The sequence below is a fragment of the Parasteatoda tepidariorum genome, chromosome 11 (assembly GCF_982258835.1).
Source record: "Parasteatoda tepidariorum strain Cologne lab strain chromosome 11, Ptep-v5.0, whole genome shotgun sequence".
In the NCBI taxonomy this organism is placed as follows: Eukaryota; Metazoa; Arthropoda; class Arachnida; order Araneae; family Theridiidae; genus Parasteatoda; species Parasteatoda tepidariorum.
In genome coordinates this window covers 77,801,547-77,819,376 of record NC_141765.1, presented here as the reverse complement: position 1 = coordinate 77,819,376, position 17,830 = coordinate 77,801,547, and the positions used below count along the sequence as shown (strand labels likewise).

The following is a 17,830-nucleotide window of genomic DNA, read 5'->3' as shown; positions in this document are numbered from 1 at the left end:
TCTCCAAGGAGTACTTGGAACTACTTAGATTTCCAAATTAGTCCTTGGAAACTCCTTAGTTTATTGCATTGCATAGATGAACTGACTGAGTCCACTGATGAATTTGTTGTCCAAGCAGGGAAACTAAATGTTATGACTTAGCTATCAAAAGATAATAGTTTAAGAAAAACTTTAAAAGAAAACAAAATTGAATCGCTTGAGTTAGAAGAAAAAAATAACAGCAAATAATTTTAATTTTACTTGTTACAAGCAAACTTAATTAATAATTTACCCTGATTTTTATTTTTTAAATTTTTTTTTGTGTATAAAGTGCCTTAGATTTTTTGAAAATGAAAGATTGGTCAGTTTTTTATGGTAATCTTTAACTTTTGTACTCTAACAAGATTTATTAAAATATTTGAAACTGGAAAATGTACTTATGTGTGAAAGTGATGACTTTATTTTATTTTTCTTGATGAAGTTAGACAATGACAAAATTTATTTCGAAAGGACTAGAAAAAAATAAGCAAAATAAACATTTTTGTTAGTTTCTAGTAATAACTGCTTTTTAATTTAAAAAATAAACTGTCTAGTTATCTTTTACACAAAATTTTTAAATTTTTGATAAGTCCTTAAAATTTTGAACTCCTTGGATACTCCTTGGATTTCTTCTTCTGATCTCTGTATGAACCCTATCACACTTTAACTTAACTGTATAACTTAATACATGTACAGTGTAACGTCCCTTTTCTGGAAGGGTCAATTCGAAGGGTCGACACTTTTTAACAATCAAAATAAACATCTCTTTATCTTCCCCTCTTTTAAAAAACAAAAAAAAGGTTTTTTGACGTGTTTTTTCCTTTTCTAGCTTCTAGTGATTTATGCATTGAACCCATAAATAGACAGAAAGGGGAAGAGAGTCGAGTGACTGTTAGTGACTCTCCTCCTCTGGAATTCAAGAAAGGAGTGAGATTTGTTGTCAAAAGAGCACAACTGAATCCCCTTCCCCCTTCTTTCCTAAGCTGGCTAGTTAAAGAGACATTTCTTGGAACCTTTTTATTAGAGTGTCAGGGAAAGAAGAAATACTGTGAAAAAAAAGGTAAACACAGCAAACGTTAATGTGGAAGGGGAGTCACTTTCAGTCACACAAGAAAAAATAAAGAGAACCCAATCAGCATGCCGTACTTTTATGCTTGATTGATAGCCAATGATGGGAGAGAAAATAAGAATTTGTCACTTCTCCGCCTTCAACTTGAATGACAATTAAGGTGGAAAGGAATCTTTCTCCTCCACCTGCCCACCTTAATGAATGACGGGAATTTCCCCTTCTTGCTGGAATCGTTCTAGTTCAAGATGGCGGAGAGAGCAATTAATATTTTCATAACTGTCAATGTTGTTTTCATTTTCTATATTTTAAGCAATTACTTTTTTTCTAATATTTTGTTTTTGATTGATAAGATGTCATACTAATACTAAAACATTATTGCCCGAAAAAAATGTTTCTTTTTTGCTACTTAGTTTCAGATCATTTAAAGCTTTGTTTACCTTGGAGGTCTATTATAAGGAAAAATCTAATATCCGGACTTCCGAAAGTCCCATCGATTCCGGATATGCGACTTTCCACTGTATTTAAAAACTTAGATATTAGCAGAGGTGCGCAACCTTTTTGAGTGAAGGGTCACTTGCACAGCAGGTTGACTAACGAAGGACCGCACATGTATTTCGACACGTTAACGGCAAATGTAGTAATATTTATTTAAGCATTAGTGTTCTAATATTTTTTTATCAATAAACTTAATATTATATTTGTAGAAAATTAAAGGCGTTCAATTATTAGAATTCATTCATAAAAAAAAAATGAATACTTCAAAAAAAAAATTGCCATTTTTATATCAACAATAGATTTATCAAAATAAATAAATAAACATTGGAGAAAAGAAATTTTTTTTTTTTTTTTTTTTTTTTTTTTTTTTTAATCGCGCAATGCAAAAATTCATTTTAAAAATAAATTCTAATAAAAAAACTGCAATGCTCACAGAATGAAAGTAGGAAAAAACTTAGTACATAATTAAGTAATATAAATTCAAATTAAATATTTTAATTGAAGAAAATTTATAAGTTTTAAAGAAGAGCCTAAAATAAAAACAAAACTGTTATAGTTCAAAATTAAATTCAATACTTATTTGGTAATGTACTTTATTATTTCATTTTATTAATTATTCGATTTTTCTATATAGTAAAAATTGTTTTTTTCTTCGAAAAAGATCACTTAAGCAGCAAAAAATTTAAATCAAAACTATAAACATTGAGCAGTTTAAAATTTCACGTTTTCTGCCACCTTATGAATTTCTCAGGATGCTATCATATTGCATTTAAATTAAGGATGTAACAAGTATTTGGTCCTTTTGTAAAAAATTCAGTTGGTTAAATGATTGGTCAAATATTCGTCAGAATATTTTTTAGAAATGTAATTTTCAAAGTTTTTTTTTGGACTTGGTATAGATACAGGGTTGCCACAGGCAACTATTTGCAACTATTTTTGGCATGAGGTGACTATGGCAACTTTTTTTTGCCTGAAAGGGCTAAAAAAGCAGCTATTTTCAGGAAAAGGAGACTATTGGGAGACTTTTCTGTACTCCTAGGGATGTTTTTTTTTTTTTTTTTAATCGTAAATTGGGTGGAAAATCTGCACCCTACAAGATGGTTTTTGAACACACTGAACTTTATTTTTCTTAAACAATAAAAAATTTTGAAAATTTTAAATTGCAAGTTTGAGTCTTCGCTTTTAATTTCTTCAATCTGCACAGATTCCATTGTTAGCCTATTTCATTTCTCGATCACCTCGATGATTATTGCTTCGGAATTCTGCAAGAATTTTTTTTAAATAGATTTTTAATACCATATTACGATGCATGAATTTCGAATTTGAGTAATCACTTTTCATATATATATACAATAGGGAACCGATTATCCGGAGTGGTCGGGACCATCACTATTCCAGATAATATATATACAATAGGGAACCGATTATCCGGAGCGGTCGGGACCATCACTATTCCGGATAACTGATTTTTCCGGTTTTCTGAATCGCTACAAAAAGCTGTTTTTTTTTATTGTTAAACCCAACTAAAAAAAAAAAAATTGGAAATAATCTTAGAAATAAGAAAAAACGATGAAGTAATGCACTAATGATTATTTCCAAAATGATGGTAAGGTAAACATCTTTAAAAAAAGAAAGAAAAATCGTAAAATCTTAGGAAAAATTTGTTTTTTTATTTTTAAAAATGGCGAGAGAATGTATTGAATTTCGTTCCGGTTTTTTGGTTTTCCAGTTTTCTGATCTCCGGATAACGGGCTCTGTACTGTATATATATATATATATATATATATATATATATATATATATATATATATATATATGAACATTAACGTTTTTGTAAAAATTATCATATTTCCCTCCAACTTGACTGAATGGATCATGGTACATATAACAATTAAGTCATTAACAAAATTTTAGTCATATTTTTGATGAATTTCTAAAGAGCATTTTTAAAGAGCATTTCTGTTGACTTAATTCTTTTTTATTGACTTTTTCTGGTAATTGAAAAACTGAGATGTTCAGCTTTAAAATTTTCTTTCGAAAATTAAGATGGATTTTTATTTTCTCTGTCTCGCTTTTGTATATAATCTTTAGTACTTATAATAGCGCAGCATTTTCAAAAGCGTTCTTGATAAGCCTTATTTTTCTCATTGATTTATGAATCCGTTTTTCCAGAAAATACTATTCTTAGCGTTGAAAGTTTGGTTTCAATGCTAAGTTTTGGTTTCAGCAATTTTTTTAATTGTGTTTAGAAGCTCTCGCGTGTAGCACTTCAGTAGTCGGCTGGCCGCATTTGATCCGCTGGCAGTTGGTTGCGCACCCCTAATATTAGTATATATTTTTTAAGGAAAGTTTATAATTTTTGTATAAAGTTTCATAAATGTGAAGCACATGAATTAAAAAATAAGTTCAACTACTGTAATGATTAAAGGAATAATTCTAAGAGACTGAAAGGAAAAGATATACTTGAAATTCTTAAAACTCCACTTTATCTTTCATAATCACCATGTGACTGAATAGAAGTATCTTTTTTTTTCAATACCATATAAAGAAGGATAGTCCGCGGTCTTATAACACACTGCTGCATGCAATAAAACCCAACATTCATCCTGATTATGCAAAATGACTTCCTGAATCAAAATGTGACCCCACTTCCCCCTCCCCTGTCATTTTATAGGAAACTCCCCTTATGTTTCTTTCTTTTAGATTATTTTATTCCCATTGATTTTATTTAGAGGGAGGATTTCCATCTTAATTGTTTGAAAATTAATAAAAATGATAATTTTTCTGGTTTTATTGTAGTTTGTTGACTTTCTACATGACATCAGGGTTCTTCAAGGTAGCCAACCAAGCCAACTTTATGAGTTTTTTTCAGATTGGGCTCACAAGATAAAACCCGAGTAGTTTTCTTTCTTCCCATTTTATAATTTCTAATTAGTTTTCTTTGCAATTATCAAACCAAATTGTTCTTAAAATTATCAACTTAATACTTTTTGTTTTGTAACTTTTAATTTAACTTAGTACCTTTTTTGCAAAAATATGTTAAGTAAAACATATTATAATAGTCTGATTTTGGCAAACAAAATTTAATATTGTGCTAACTATAATTAGTGCTAACTATAAATAAGGTTACAAAGTCGGACACAAAAACATACTTTCTCTGAATAAACGTATATTTCTTTTTATATATTTGGATTCTTAACCTTCAACATATAGGTGGTAGCTGGAAAATATGGTCGCCATAGTTTGATCAGGAGAGTGATCTAAAGTTCGGACTCCTTAATGTTAATTAATGATGTTCCTTAATGTATTAATCTTTGAGTAAATTTTTTATTTACCAGTGCGCAAGAGTTTCACAGAACTATTTTACCAACTATTTAATTAAATTTTAACATTTCTCAAAATCTTATTCTTTACGTTACTAAATACATTATTTTTCATTATTCACTTATCAATTTGTTTAGTATTTTAATTTAGGTTTTCCTTTAAAGTAAAATTCCTTTTTAAATTATTGTCAAGTTTTTATTAAAATAAAACTTAGAACTATTGCCTGCTGGTTGAGAATTAAATCTTAAGAAATTAAAAACATTCTGCTGTTTAAAATTATTCAATGTAAAACAGCTGACTATAACTATTCTTTCAAAAAGTGAAGATAAATTATTGATTTGTTTTATTGATTCTTGTGACTTCAACGTAGATTATCGAAAATAGTGCTGATGCTTTATGCAGAGCTGATTGTGCTCCGAAAAAAATCCGGATTTCTGGATTTTTCGCTAACTGGGATCCGGAAGTTTCCGGAGATCGAAGGTTCAGACGTTTCAAAAAAACATTGATCACAAAAGTTTCCGGAACTTAAAAACCACAGTTTATTTTATTTGTTTGTAAGGGAGAGCCAGATACTTTATAAGCTTTATATTCAAGATTAATATTAATTTTTTATCAGTATATAGTTATTATAATCATAAACTCAAGAAAGACATATTTGTAAATTTCAGTTACTTCTCCAGGTTATCATAGGTATGTGTAAATGGTATAAGTATGTGTAAAATTTTAAATATATTTTAAGTAAACTAAGAAAGATTGAGAAAAAGGAAAAAAAACATTGTATAAATATTTTTCCATTTAAACTTTTTTTTTCAAGAAATTTTCCGGAATTTTGACTTGGGCTCGCAATCACCCCTGTTTATGTGTCCCTTCAAGGAGTATAAAGATACTGAACATAAAGCGCTCTCAAATACATACCCAAACTTTTTAAGCTTCTTAAAATATCTCAGTATCTTATATGTTGTCCTAACATTTTAATTCTTAAATTAAATTTTTAATTACCTGGCCTTGTATGATTCACAAACCTTGTAACTACCTCGGAATTTTGTGAAGGATATCTGGAAATTCGCAAGTTTAAAATCTATTTGGCATCTTGGCGATTGTAGCTGGTGAGACAGATCACGATGCCAAAATATCCCCTAAATCATCACATCATGTTTATTGCAACATTTGCAAATGCGATTTTTCGAGCTCTCTTGGAGGTCGAAATGACTGTTTACGGCACAGGGAGGGATCACACCTATCGAACAAATTGTGCCACTTCCTCCTCCAGTAAAAGCATAAAAGATATGTTTTCAAGTTCTATGAAAGAAAACCAAAATGTTATAAAAGCAGAGACTCTCTTTGTGAATTTTTTAATTCGGCACTATTTACCATTATCTGTTGCCGACCACAGAGGTCCATATATTTAAACGGATGTTCCTGGAATCGGTTATTGCCAACAAATTAAATTGTGCTAGGAAATAAACCACTGAAATTTGCTAAGGTTTAGCAGATACAACGCAAAACAACTTATATGCCATGAACCAGAAAGTTTACATTAGCGACGGACAGCAGCAATTTGTCTGGTGAAAAACTTTTTCCTCTTGTAGTAACCTTTGATGATACTAGTGGTAAAATTAAGACATGTTAAAGTATTTTTCCTGTTTTTTTTTTCAATACTCCATAGTTTTTAATTTATCTGTTATTTATTTTTGGGCCGGCTTTATAAGTATGAAGAATATTAATTATTTCAGAATTTAGCTGAGGAGTTAACAGCTTCTGAATGCGTGAATGCTACTATTGAAGAAGATGTTTTCCGATTAGAAGCTGAGTTGGAATCTCTGACAATGAGTGGTAATTTTGTATTAGTTATTTTTTGAACTTATTTTTCAATTTACCTAATTTCTCAGGTGTAAGTTGTCTTAGAATATATGACGCCCCAGAAAAATGTAACTGGAAACAAGTGTTTCATAGCATACTCCACACTCTATAAGTACAGTAGAGAACCAATTATTCGGGCTGCTCGGGACCATCGCTATCCCGGATATCTGAATTTCCCGGTTTTTTGGATCGACCAAAAAGTGTCATTAATCAATGTTTTATCGAACCCGAATTTAAAAAAAAGAAAGTTTAACACATTTTAAAGTAAGAGGAAAAAGAGAAGCAATCCTATATTTAAAAAGAAAAAAAATGGTGGAAAAATAACATTTAAGAGAATAAAAAAATTTGCAAGTTTAGACAAGAAAAAACAAGTTTAAAAAATACAAAATTCTCATATTTATTTTTAAAAAATAACTACAATTCCTAAATTAACTAATATAAACAAAACCAATGATTAAATAATGCAATATACCAAATTACCTAATTATACGGGGGAACGATAAAATAAAAGGAAAATTTATTAATCTCAATAAAAACATCACTTAAAAATTATCTAGCCGAAAAAGGCACTGGCATAAATATTAAAACCCGAAACAAGGCAAGATCAATAAGATCAATGGAATTTTTTAAAAAAAAAAACCTAATGATAAAATTTATGAATAAAAAGAACTAATTTATTGAGTGCCAAATTTATTGTGAAAAGAAAAGAAAAAATCAAATGTAGAAAATCAGAAAAACAAAACATAAAATAATCGCATGTTTAAATTAATAGGCAATGCTCCTTTTATTATTTTTTTTTATAAAAACATGATTTTTAATTAAAGCAGATGTGATTCCACATCAAGAAAAACTTGCAAATGATACCGCACTTCCAAAGAATCAGAATTTATTCAAAAGAAAGAGATTTTATTTTTTGAATTAAAGTATTTTGTTTCAAAGTATTGCAGACTTAATGCTTTTTTTTTTCAAATTGCCAATTAAAATAAACTATATGATATGATGCTGTAGAATAGGGGTGCACAACCTTTTTGAGTGAAGGGCCACATGTGCAGCAGATTGACCAATAAAGGGCCGCATGCCAAAGTGAACATCCAAAGTATTTAGACAGACGTATTCACTGCAATTTTAAGTAGTATTTGTTATAAAAACATTGTTCTAGCCACTAGATTCTTTTTCTAAGTTAACCTTGTAATATCTTGGCATAAAATTAAATACTTTTAAATGTTTAAAGTTAGAAACTTCTAAACTGATTACTTAAGAAAAAAACAAAAATCAGAATCAATTAATCAGAAATAATTAAAAAACTATGGGAAAATTCATGTTTTTTTTAAATCATATTACATAATACAAAAGTTCATTTAACAGGGATGAGATTCTTCCGCGGATTCGCGGATTTCCGCTTTTTTTCAGATTTTTCCATTTTTCCCGCTAATTTCCGCTGAAATTTTTTTTTGCCCAAGTTAAAATGTTTTATGAGGAATTTAATTTTCCGCGAAGGGAAATTGTTGAAGTCCCTTTTCCTCCCTCTGAAGTTTCTCTAAAAATCATTTCCTTGGGATAAAACTGGTTGACCTTTATACAGGGATGAGATTTTTTTTGTCTCTTGAATTCCAGCCTTTTTATCAAAAACTCAGATTCTCTAAAAGTTTCGTTTTTTTTAAATAAATATCCCGTTTTTTTTAAATTCAGTCATTGAAGTAAAATAATTCTATTTATTTACGATTTTCAAAGATAAACAGAAAATTCAATCTACGCCCTAGCTGCTAACTCTTCCGCATTTTTACTTATTTTAGCTATTTTCTCCGATTTCACGCACAGAAAATAAGATTTTCCGTATTTTTTATCCGTCGGCTGGATAGCTCGTATTTTCGTAATTCAGATCTCGATTTTTATTCACGCGATTTTAATATCAATCATTGATTTTCGAATTTACCTGATTTAAAAGTTGCACATTGCGATTCTTATTTACGCTATTTGAATATCGTATATTATGATTCTTATTTACGACATTTAAAAATCCAATATCGTGTTTCGTATTTATGCATTTTTAAAATCTCGATTTTATTATCAAATCTCGATTTTCGTATTTACCTGATTTAAAAGTTGAACGTTGCGATTCTTATTCAGGCGATTTAAATATTGTACAGTGCGATTCTTACTTACGAGATTTAAAAAATCAATATCGCGATTTGTAATTACGAGCTTTTAAAGCCCTATGTAGCAATTCGTATTCACGTGAGCTTAAAATCCAATATCATGATTCGTTTTTGTGGTTGTAATATCGCGCGATTTAAAAATTATGCATCGTGATCAAAAAATTAAAAAATCATGATTTGTATTTTCGCATTTTTTAAATTCGATGTAGAGTTTCATATTTACGTGATTTAAAAGTCTCATATCGGAATTTATGTTCACATGGTTAACAAATTTAAAAATCGCACTTTTTTCTCAAATTTTTGTTTATATATATATATATATATATTTTTTCTCTCCTTTTTTTCTTATTTTTTTTTGTTTTTTGGATATCCTCTTTTATACTTTCTGACTACTCTCATCCCTGATTTAAACATGAATTATAACTTTAAAAAATTTGTTCATAGAATTAAATTAAAAAAAAAAATTCTAGTTATTAAAATAAATGCAAGTTAAATACTTTGATTTAAAGAAAGTTTATAGGGTTAAAAATAATTAAAATTGAAACAAAACGCCTTATAAATAAGATTGCGGAAAATAAGATTTTGCATTTAGTAGGAAATATACTTAAACTTTAAAACATTTATTTTAAATTAATTATATGAGGCAGGGGCAGAGAGAGGGAAGAAAAAGAAAGAAAGCATTAATTTTGAAGGAACTATTTTCCTTAATAATAAAAAACTATTAAGGTACTTGTTTACAATTTTTTATGACTAATATTTTTATAACATGACACTTACTATTTACAATTAATACACATATGCATAAACAATTAGTAACATTTACATTACATTACGAAACTCATTTTGATTACATTTTTTACAGTTAAAATTTAATGATATACAAATTATTTCCCAGTATATAATCATGAATGATATGAAATGGTCGAAGTATATAGAAAATGGTTAATATTTTTTAATAGTTATTCTGTAATTTGCAAATTTTTTAAATATTTTGATAATTTTATTTACTTGATCATGTGATAGCTTTTTTGAGCCATTGAATGAAAATGTGATGATTTTGCTTGAAAATTTAATGATTTTGTTTGGCAATTTTGAACAGACCAAATTTATTCTGGAATTTATTCTATTGTTGTGGGTAGTATTAAATTAGGGCAAATAACTTAATGACTTTTGAAATTTGTCCTAGACGGTGTTCTTCATTTCCAGATTTTTATATCACGTGAATGCAAATAGCGATGTGTTATTTTTTACTTGCTTAAATACGAATTGCTATGTGTGATTTTTAAATTGCGTAAATAAAAAAACGCAATGTGTGATTTTCAAATCACGTGAATACGAATTGCGATGTATGATTTTAAATTGCGAAAAGACTACTCACAGTAAGACTTCTTAATATGTGTGAATATGAATCGCGATGTTTGATTTTTGAGAAGAGTAACAACGTGTGATAATTTAAACACCAAAATACGAATCGCCTGACGTAATTTTGAATCTTGTGAATTTGAGTCGCGATGGATGATTTTTAAATCTCGTTATTACAAAACTCGTTAATACGAAATGCGATGCGCAATTTTAAGATCACGTAAATACGAATTATGATGCATGAATTGTAAATTACGAGACAAATTAAAACGTATGATTTTTAAAACGCGTAAATGCGACCTGTGATTTTTAAATCTTGTAAGAACAAAAAGAATAGGTTGGGTGTGTGATGTTGAACTTGCGAATGGGACTAAAGAAATATGCATGTGTTTTGAATTATATTTTAGCAAAATGGAACGCGTTTAATATAAATGTACACAATTTGTTTTTATTCTTATTCTCTTCCGGAAGGGATCGATTTTGCTAAGATACGTAATTACTATTTAAGTTTAAAAAAAAAAATTTAAAACAGTATCGAATTTTAAGAGTTGTAATGTTGTGCTAAAATATCAGGATATTCTAAATCACAAGTAAAAATGTAGCAATAACTGGAAAGAAAAAAAAACATGTTCGAAAAACCTCTTATATTTATGTAAAAATCGACCAGGGGTCTGTTTAGAAGAAATTTGGGTCCGTTAACGGACCCTTCACAAAATATTTAAACTTAAAAATGGACCTTTCACAAAATGATTTGTCTTTTAACCCCTTCCTTCTCGCTCCCGTGAAAATGATGGGGTGAGTTTTCGCCCACTATTTCTCGCTCCCGTGATATTGACGGGCTGGAGTGTCCAGTAGTAATACGCCAATAAGAACAAAACTAATTTCATTTGACCGGAAAACATTTTATTTCTCATTTTACATACCTGATGGCAGTACCAGGATATTTTTAAGGTAAATGTAGATAGTTAGTTTATTTTAATCTAGTTGCAGCACTAATCAAATACGTAATACAAATACAAAAGCAAAAATATAGGCACTTTTATGACCATTTTCTTGAAAATTGACCGATCGTTAATGGGCTAATCGGACCCTTCACAAATTTGTTTATCTTCATTGTTTTGTTAATTGAATAAACCCTTCCCAAGGGAAAAAAAATAAAGATCGATGTAAACGAATTAAGTTTTTTCTTCGGCAGATGCTTCTTCCATTATTTGTCCGAAATGAATATTCTGCGTTCAGCAGTATAGGCTAAATACCAAATATTTGTCTGTTGCATCTCTAATTTAGAAGCAGCAATTGCTGTTTATTTTTGAAAATTTAATTTTTTTTAATTATAATTTTATAGTGTTGAGCATTATCTTGTATCTATTTGCAATTTAAAAGCTCCTTGAAAAAGGTTTTTTGCAATAAGGACCCTATTTGCACGAATTCATAAAAGCAGGACCCTGGTTGAAAGAATGTGACTTAATGCTTATTTTATATTCACAAATTACGAGTAATTTTTTCACAATTTTACAAAAACGGACCTTCTACAAAATATGTGGCAGACCCCTGTCGGCACAAATACAGCATGTAAGAAGTAATTATTTTAATGCACTGTTCAAAACTCGTGTGCTGTCAAATTATAGTATTAAAAATATCAGTTTTTTTTTAAATCACAGGTAAAAGCGTAGTAATAACTACCAAAGAAATTATCAAAATCCCTTTATATTTACAGTGAAATTGGCGTAAATAAAACGCGTCAAAATTTTATGTATTTAATTGCGAAATTCTAAATTTAAGTATTGCAATACCATATAAAAATATCGGGACTTTCAAAGCCTTGAAGAAATGTATAACAATAATTGCCAAAATAACGATTGAAAAAAATTTTATTTGTGATAAAATTGGTACAAATAAACCACGTCAAAAAATGGTTATCTAAATGAGCGATTATTTAATCGCGATTTGTAATAATATGGTGATAAAATATCCAAATTTTAAAAACCATGCGGAAATGCGTAGCAATAACTGCCGAAAAATTATCTAAAGTCAATTAGATTTTTCATGAAGTTTGCACAAATAAAGCGTTTCCTAACTTTCAAAAATCGCGATTTCAGAAAGTGCGTAAAAATGGGCAGCAATAACTACCGGAAAGTAGTTGGATTTACGATGAAATCGGCGCACTTGAAGTGCGTCAAAGGTAATAACTAAAATTAGAAATTCGTATATCGTAATAATTATGTATTTAAAATATTGGAATATTCAAAACTATGCATAAATCTATAGAGGTAACCATCGGAAAAAAAGAGATTGAAAACTACATTGTTTGAAATTGGGTGCGTCAAAAAACTTAAATGCATAAATTTCAAATTTCCGATTTATTTTGTTTTTCAAAAAAAAATATTTGAATTATTTCCCCCCCCATTTTGTTCAGATTGTCGCGGGCCGCACATAAAGGGTTGGCGGGCCGCAGGTTGTGCACCCCTACTGTAGAAGTTTGTAGCGTGTTCAACTGAGTGCTTGTCTTATGGGTTACCCCAGATTAAGTCGCTCAAACGGAAAGAATTTCTGGGGGGGGGGATTAAAATTGAAAATATTAGTTTTCATAAATGTTCAATACAGTAACTTAAATAGGATAATTTTTAATTGAGAAACTGCATTTGAATTTTTTTATTGAATAATATATATTATAGAACATCAATGTTTGGGAAGTATGTTTGTTGCGATTCCAGACAATGTTTGGAATCACATGTTTGGAAAGTAAAAGGTAGCTTGTAAGCAATGCTCACCACATTGCCTAATTTTCACAAAATTGTGAAGCTAAAGTTTTCATGAGCTCCCAGGCCCATTATGAGCTGTTGCTGGAATACCGTACTTTATTGAATGGTTTTTAGTTCCTGAATATTAAGTTTAAAAATGGCAAATATTTTTATATTTATACCTATTGCTCGACAAGCTAGAGCACTTAAAACTATGTTCTGCGCTGAAAGAAAATTTCATTGCTAAAATAAATTTATCTCCAGGCAAAATTTCTACTACTTTCTGTCTAGCTAGAATGCTTAAGTAGGTGTCCTACACCTGCGCAAATTGTACCAATCTGTCCCAAATCTAAAAAAAACAGATACAAATGTTTTATTTTGCCCATTTTTGAGCTAAAACACAAATATGACATATTTTGAAAAATGGGCGGAAATTTTTTTAATGAGAAAATTTTATTTTTTTCCTCAATACACATTATTACAGAATGCAAAGCTTATCCGCTCAGGATGTAAAATTTTTCCACTAATTTACAGAATTTTGTGAATCTCAAGATCTCAAACTTCCAAGAATCAAAGATTTATATTTCAGCAGAACTTTTTAGGGATTTTCTCCAATCTAAACTTTTAATTTTGTACCTTTCACGAAATCCCAATCATGACACATTTATTCCTTCCTTCCCAGAAATCTCTTTCCCCCCCTCTTCCTTACATGGATCTTATTCATGGGCAAAGAGATTTTTTTTTTTTTTAATGTAAATTTATAAATAGGAAATGTAACTTCAAATTATCTTTGGGAACATGGGACTCCGAAAAAAAAAGGAATGTTCATCAGGAATGAGGAACCTGCATGCTTTTTTTTTGTGTTTTAAAATGAAACATCATGCCATTTTATGAAGATTGACACCAATTTCACACCTGTGCGATAACAAGTTAATTTTGTTATTAATAGTTAAAATCGTTCAATTAGCCCTGCCCCCTAAATCGCTGCTAGGGTTCCCATCTGCTCTGATGACGTCACAAAATAGTACAACCACAATTCCCTTCATGTTTCGAAACGGCGAAAGCATGTGCCACACTATTAAATTCTGAAAAATGGCTCTGAGTAAAAACCATAAGTCTTGCATTGTACCATGCTGCGATAGTTCTAGATTAAACACACCAAATAAATTATTTTTTAGTGTACCAAAAGGAGAAAAAAGACAAATTTGGTGCAAAGCCATAAAATGCGATGAAAAAAAACTCTCAAATTGTCAGCAACTATTGCATTATACTGTTGCTAAGACCATTTTACAGCAACTTACTTAATTATAATTTAATTCTATAAGATTGTTTTTCTTATTGATAAGCTTCTCTGAATGAATAATTCATCATACTGAATTAAAATGTTTATAGGATGCTGTTCAGATCACTTTCTTTCTTTTTTTTTTATTCTTTAAAATGAAAGGATTTTATTCTTAGAGAGCAGTGGTGTACAGGTTTTTTTTTTAAAGTTAAAAAATAATTTTATTTAGAAGAAAAAATTATCAAAGTTAAAATAAAAAATGATAGGGGTTTAGCATTATTTACATTTCTTCTAAAAAGAAAAAAAATTCTAGAAATTATTTTAGAAGTCAATAATGAAAAAGAATTTTTTTAAAATATTTTATTTACCTCAAAACTTGTAATTCCAGGTCATATACCATTCATTCCATTCCCTCTAATTGGGATCAACTCATTAAATAAAAACTTTCAAGACAGTTTAAACTTTTATCTATAGACATATATAAATAAAAATGAATCAGTATAAATAAAGAAAAATGAATTTATTTCTCAAGTTATTGAAAAAAAAGTAGTTTCGACATTTATTTTTTCATTCCTCAATTTTATTTCATTATACTGAAAGGTGCCCACAAAAATTTTCTCAAGGGGGAGGATGCAACTGATATACACTACATATATATTTGAACTATATATATGATATAAACATGAAAGAAAAACAATTTTTTAAAAATGCAATTCAAATTCAAACGCCTTTGTAACACTTTTCTCGATAAGAAGCTTTGGTTTAACTCCTCCCGTTCGCTGAGTTACTATACTTTGACGTCATAAGCAAACCCCACCTCATTTTGTGTCATGTGAAGTTAGTTTCGTTTTGGGCTAATTTTAAGTTAAGTTTTTTTTAAATTCGGGTCTGTTTTTTAAATTCTGAATTGATTTTAGAGAGTTTTAAGATAAAGACTACTTAAAATAATCAGCATTCTGCTATTACCCAACGCATGCAGGTTCCTCATTAATCAATTGTTAAGGTGAAAATAAAGTGTAAAATTGATAATACAAGAAGTAATTTCAAAATCACATTCATTTAACAGAATTGTTTGCTCTATATATAGTGTTCTTTTTCTCTTTTTTTTTTTTTTTTAAAGAAAAACTTATATGATGCAATAAAGCTAATTTGTGATAGACGTATGACAGTATGATCTATACCTGCTAACTTTTTTCAAAGAGGCTTTTATCTAGTGGTCGTACAATAAGATTTGAATTGACACTATAATCCAAGGCCAGTCCGTTTTAAAGGGTTTTCTTTTATTTTTGTGTAAATTAAAATATTTCTAATTTAAATTAAAATCATTAGTTAATTATTCTGTAATTTCATAATTATATCCACGAGACTTGTTAAAACAGACTTTCAAAAAATAATTTATCTTGCCGAATAAATATAATAATCAAAATAAAAAATATAAAAATAATAAAATATAAAAATAATAAAATATAAAAATAATAAAATATAAAAATAATAAAATATAAAAAAAATAAAAGTATAAAAATAATAAAAATATAAAAATAATATATAAGATTTAATGTTGATATTTCAGATTTGAGACTTAATTTTCCTTGTTTGTAATTTTCTCAATATTAAACTTAATGTCAAATTTGAATGAAATTAGAAATTATATTATTTGTTGCTTTTCCTATCAATAAATTATAATCTTAAAAATATATATATATGTATTTTTTAAAAAAGTTCAAAATATTTTTTTTTCATTTTTTATTATCACCATTATAAAGTTTAGTAATTATATTTATATTTCAGCTAGTTTATTTTTACTTTCTCTCTGTTTTTCTTTAAATAGTTATATTTTTAAAATTTCTTAAATATTTACAAAGTAAATATTATATAGCTGTATTTAGTTTTTCTTCCTAATAACCTATAAATATTTTGAAACTTTTAAAAGCAGCAAATTTTTGTTTTATTTTTAAGACATCTAGACATTTATCACATAAATTTTTATTTTTAAGTTTTAGTGATTCATTAAGTTAATGATCAATCTTTTTTGATAATTTTATTAGGCAGGGATGAGATTCTTCCGCGGATTCGCGGATTTCCGCTTTTTTTTCAGATTTTTCCCGCTAATTTCCGCTGAAATTTTTTTTTGCACAAGTTAAAATATTTTATGAGGAATTTAATTTTCCACGGAGCGAAATTATTGAAGTCCTTATTCCTCCCTCTGAAGTTTCTCTAAAAATCATTTCCTTGGGATAAAACTGGTTGGCCTGTATACAGGGATAAGATTTTTTGTCTCTCGAATTTCAGCCTTTTTATCAAAAACTCCGATTCTCTAAAAGTTTCTTTCTTTTTTTAAATTTTTTTTAATAAATATCCCGCTTTTATTAAAAAATTCAGTCGTTGAAGTAAAATAATTATATTTATTTACGATTTTCAAGGATAAACATAAAATTCGAACTACGTCCTAGCTGCTAACCCTTCCGCATTTTTACTTATATTAGCTATTTTCTCCGATTTCACGCACAGAACATAAGATTTTCCGTATTTTTTTATCCGTCGGCGGGATAGCTCGTATTTTCGTAATTCAGACGCCGCTGCTTCTTGTATTCTGGTGTGAAAACAAATAAAAGAAGAGAGAAAAATTAGAGGTAGATTTGCAGTGAAAATATTTATTTGCTAATTCAGTTAATCTTGTAAATTTTTATTTATTATGTCGAAACAAAAACAATACAAACAAGCCTTTTAGTAATCCCAAGTCCAGACTCTGTAAATATCTCGATTTTTGTTCATGCAATTTTAATATCAATCATCGATTTTCGCATTTACTTGATTTAAAAGTTGTGCATTGCGATTCTTATTTACGCTATTTAAATACCGTACATTATGATTCTTATTTACGGGATTTAAAAATCCAATATTGTGTTATGTATTTATGCATTTTTAAAATCGCGATTTTATTATCAAACATCGATTTTCATATTTGCCTGATTTAACAGTTGAACGTTGCGATTCTTATTCAGGCGATTTAAATATTGTACATTGCGATTCTTATTTACGAGATTTAAAAAACCAACATCGCGATTTTTATTTACGAGCTGTTAAAACCCCATGTAGCAATTCGTATTCACGCGAGCTTAAAATCCAATGTCGTGATTCGTTTTTGCGGTTGTAATATCACGCGATTTAAAAATTATGTATCGTGATTTGAAAATTACGCATCATGATTTGTATTTTCGCATTTTTTAAATTCGATGTAGAGTTTCATATTTACGTGATATAAAAGCCTCATATCAGGATTTATAATCACATGGTTTACAAGTTTAAAAATCGCACTTTTTTTGTCGAATTTCTGTATATATATATATATATATGAAAATCTTCTTGGATTTCCTCTTTTTTACTTTCTGACTACTCTCATCCCTGATTAGGTGAACTGGAAATTAATATCCTTTTCTTACATTAAATTGTACAATATATTTTAACTACTTTTATTTTAATCAGTGATGTAAATGTCTATGTTATCAGAAATCTTTTGCTATCT

At 28.7% G+C, this 17,830-nt stretch overlaps 1 protein-coding gene across 1 annotated transcript in view; it reads left to right on the top strand.

The window, feature by feature from the left end:
- The window catches only part of LOC107452007 (BRISC complex subunit Abraxas 2), a 66,091-nt gene that overhangs the window by 27,035 nt on the left and 21,226 nt on the right, over positions 1–17,830 (top strand). The window contains exon 7 of the mRNA XM_016068281.5: positions 6,640–6,739. Coding sequence (XP_015923767.1) covers positions 6,640–6,739 — 100 coding nt within the window. The remainder of the gene's footprint in view (positions 1–6,639; positions 6,740–17,830) is intronic.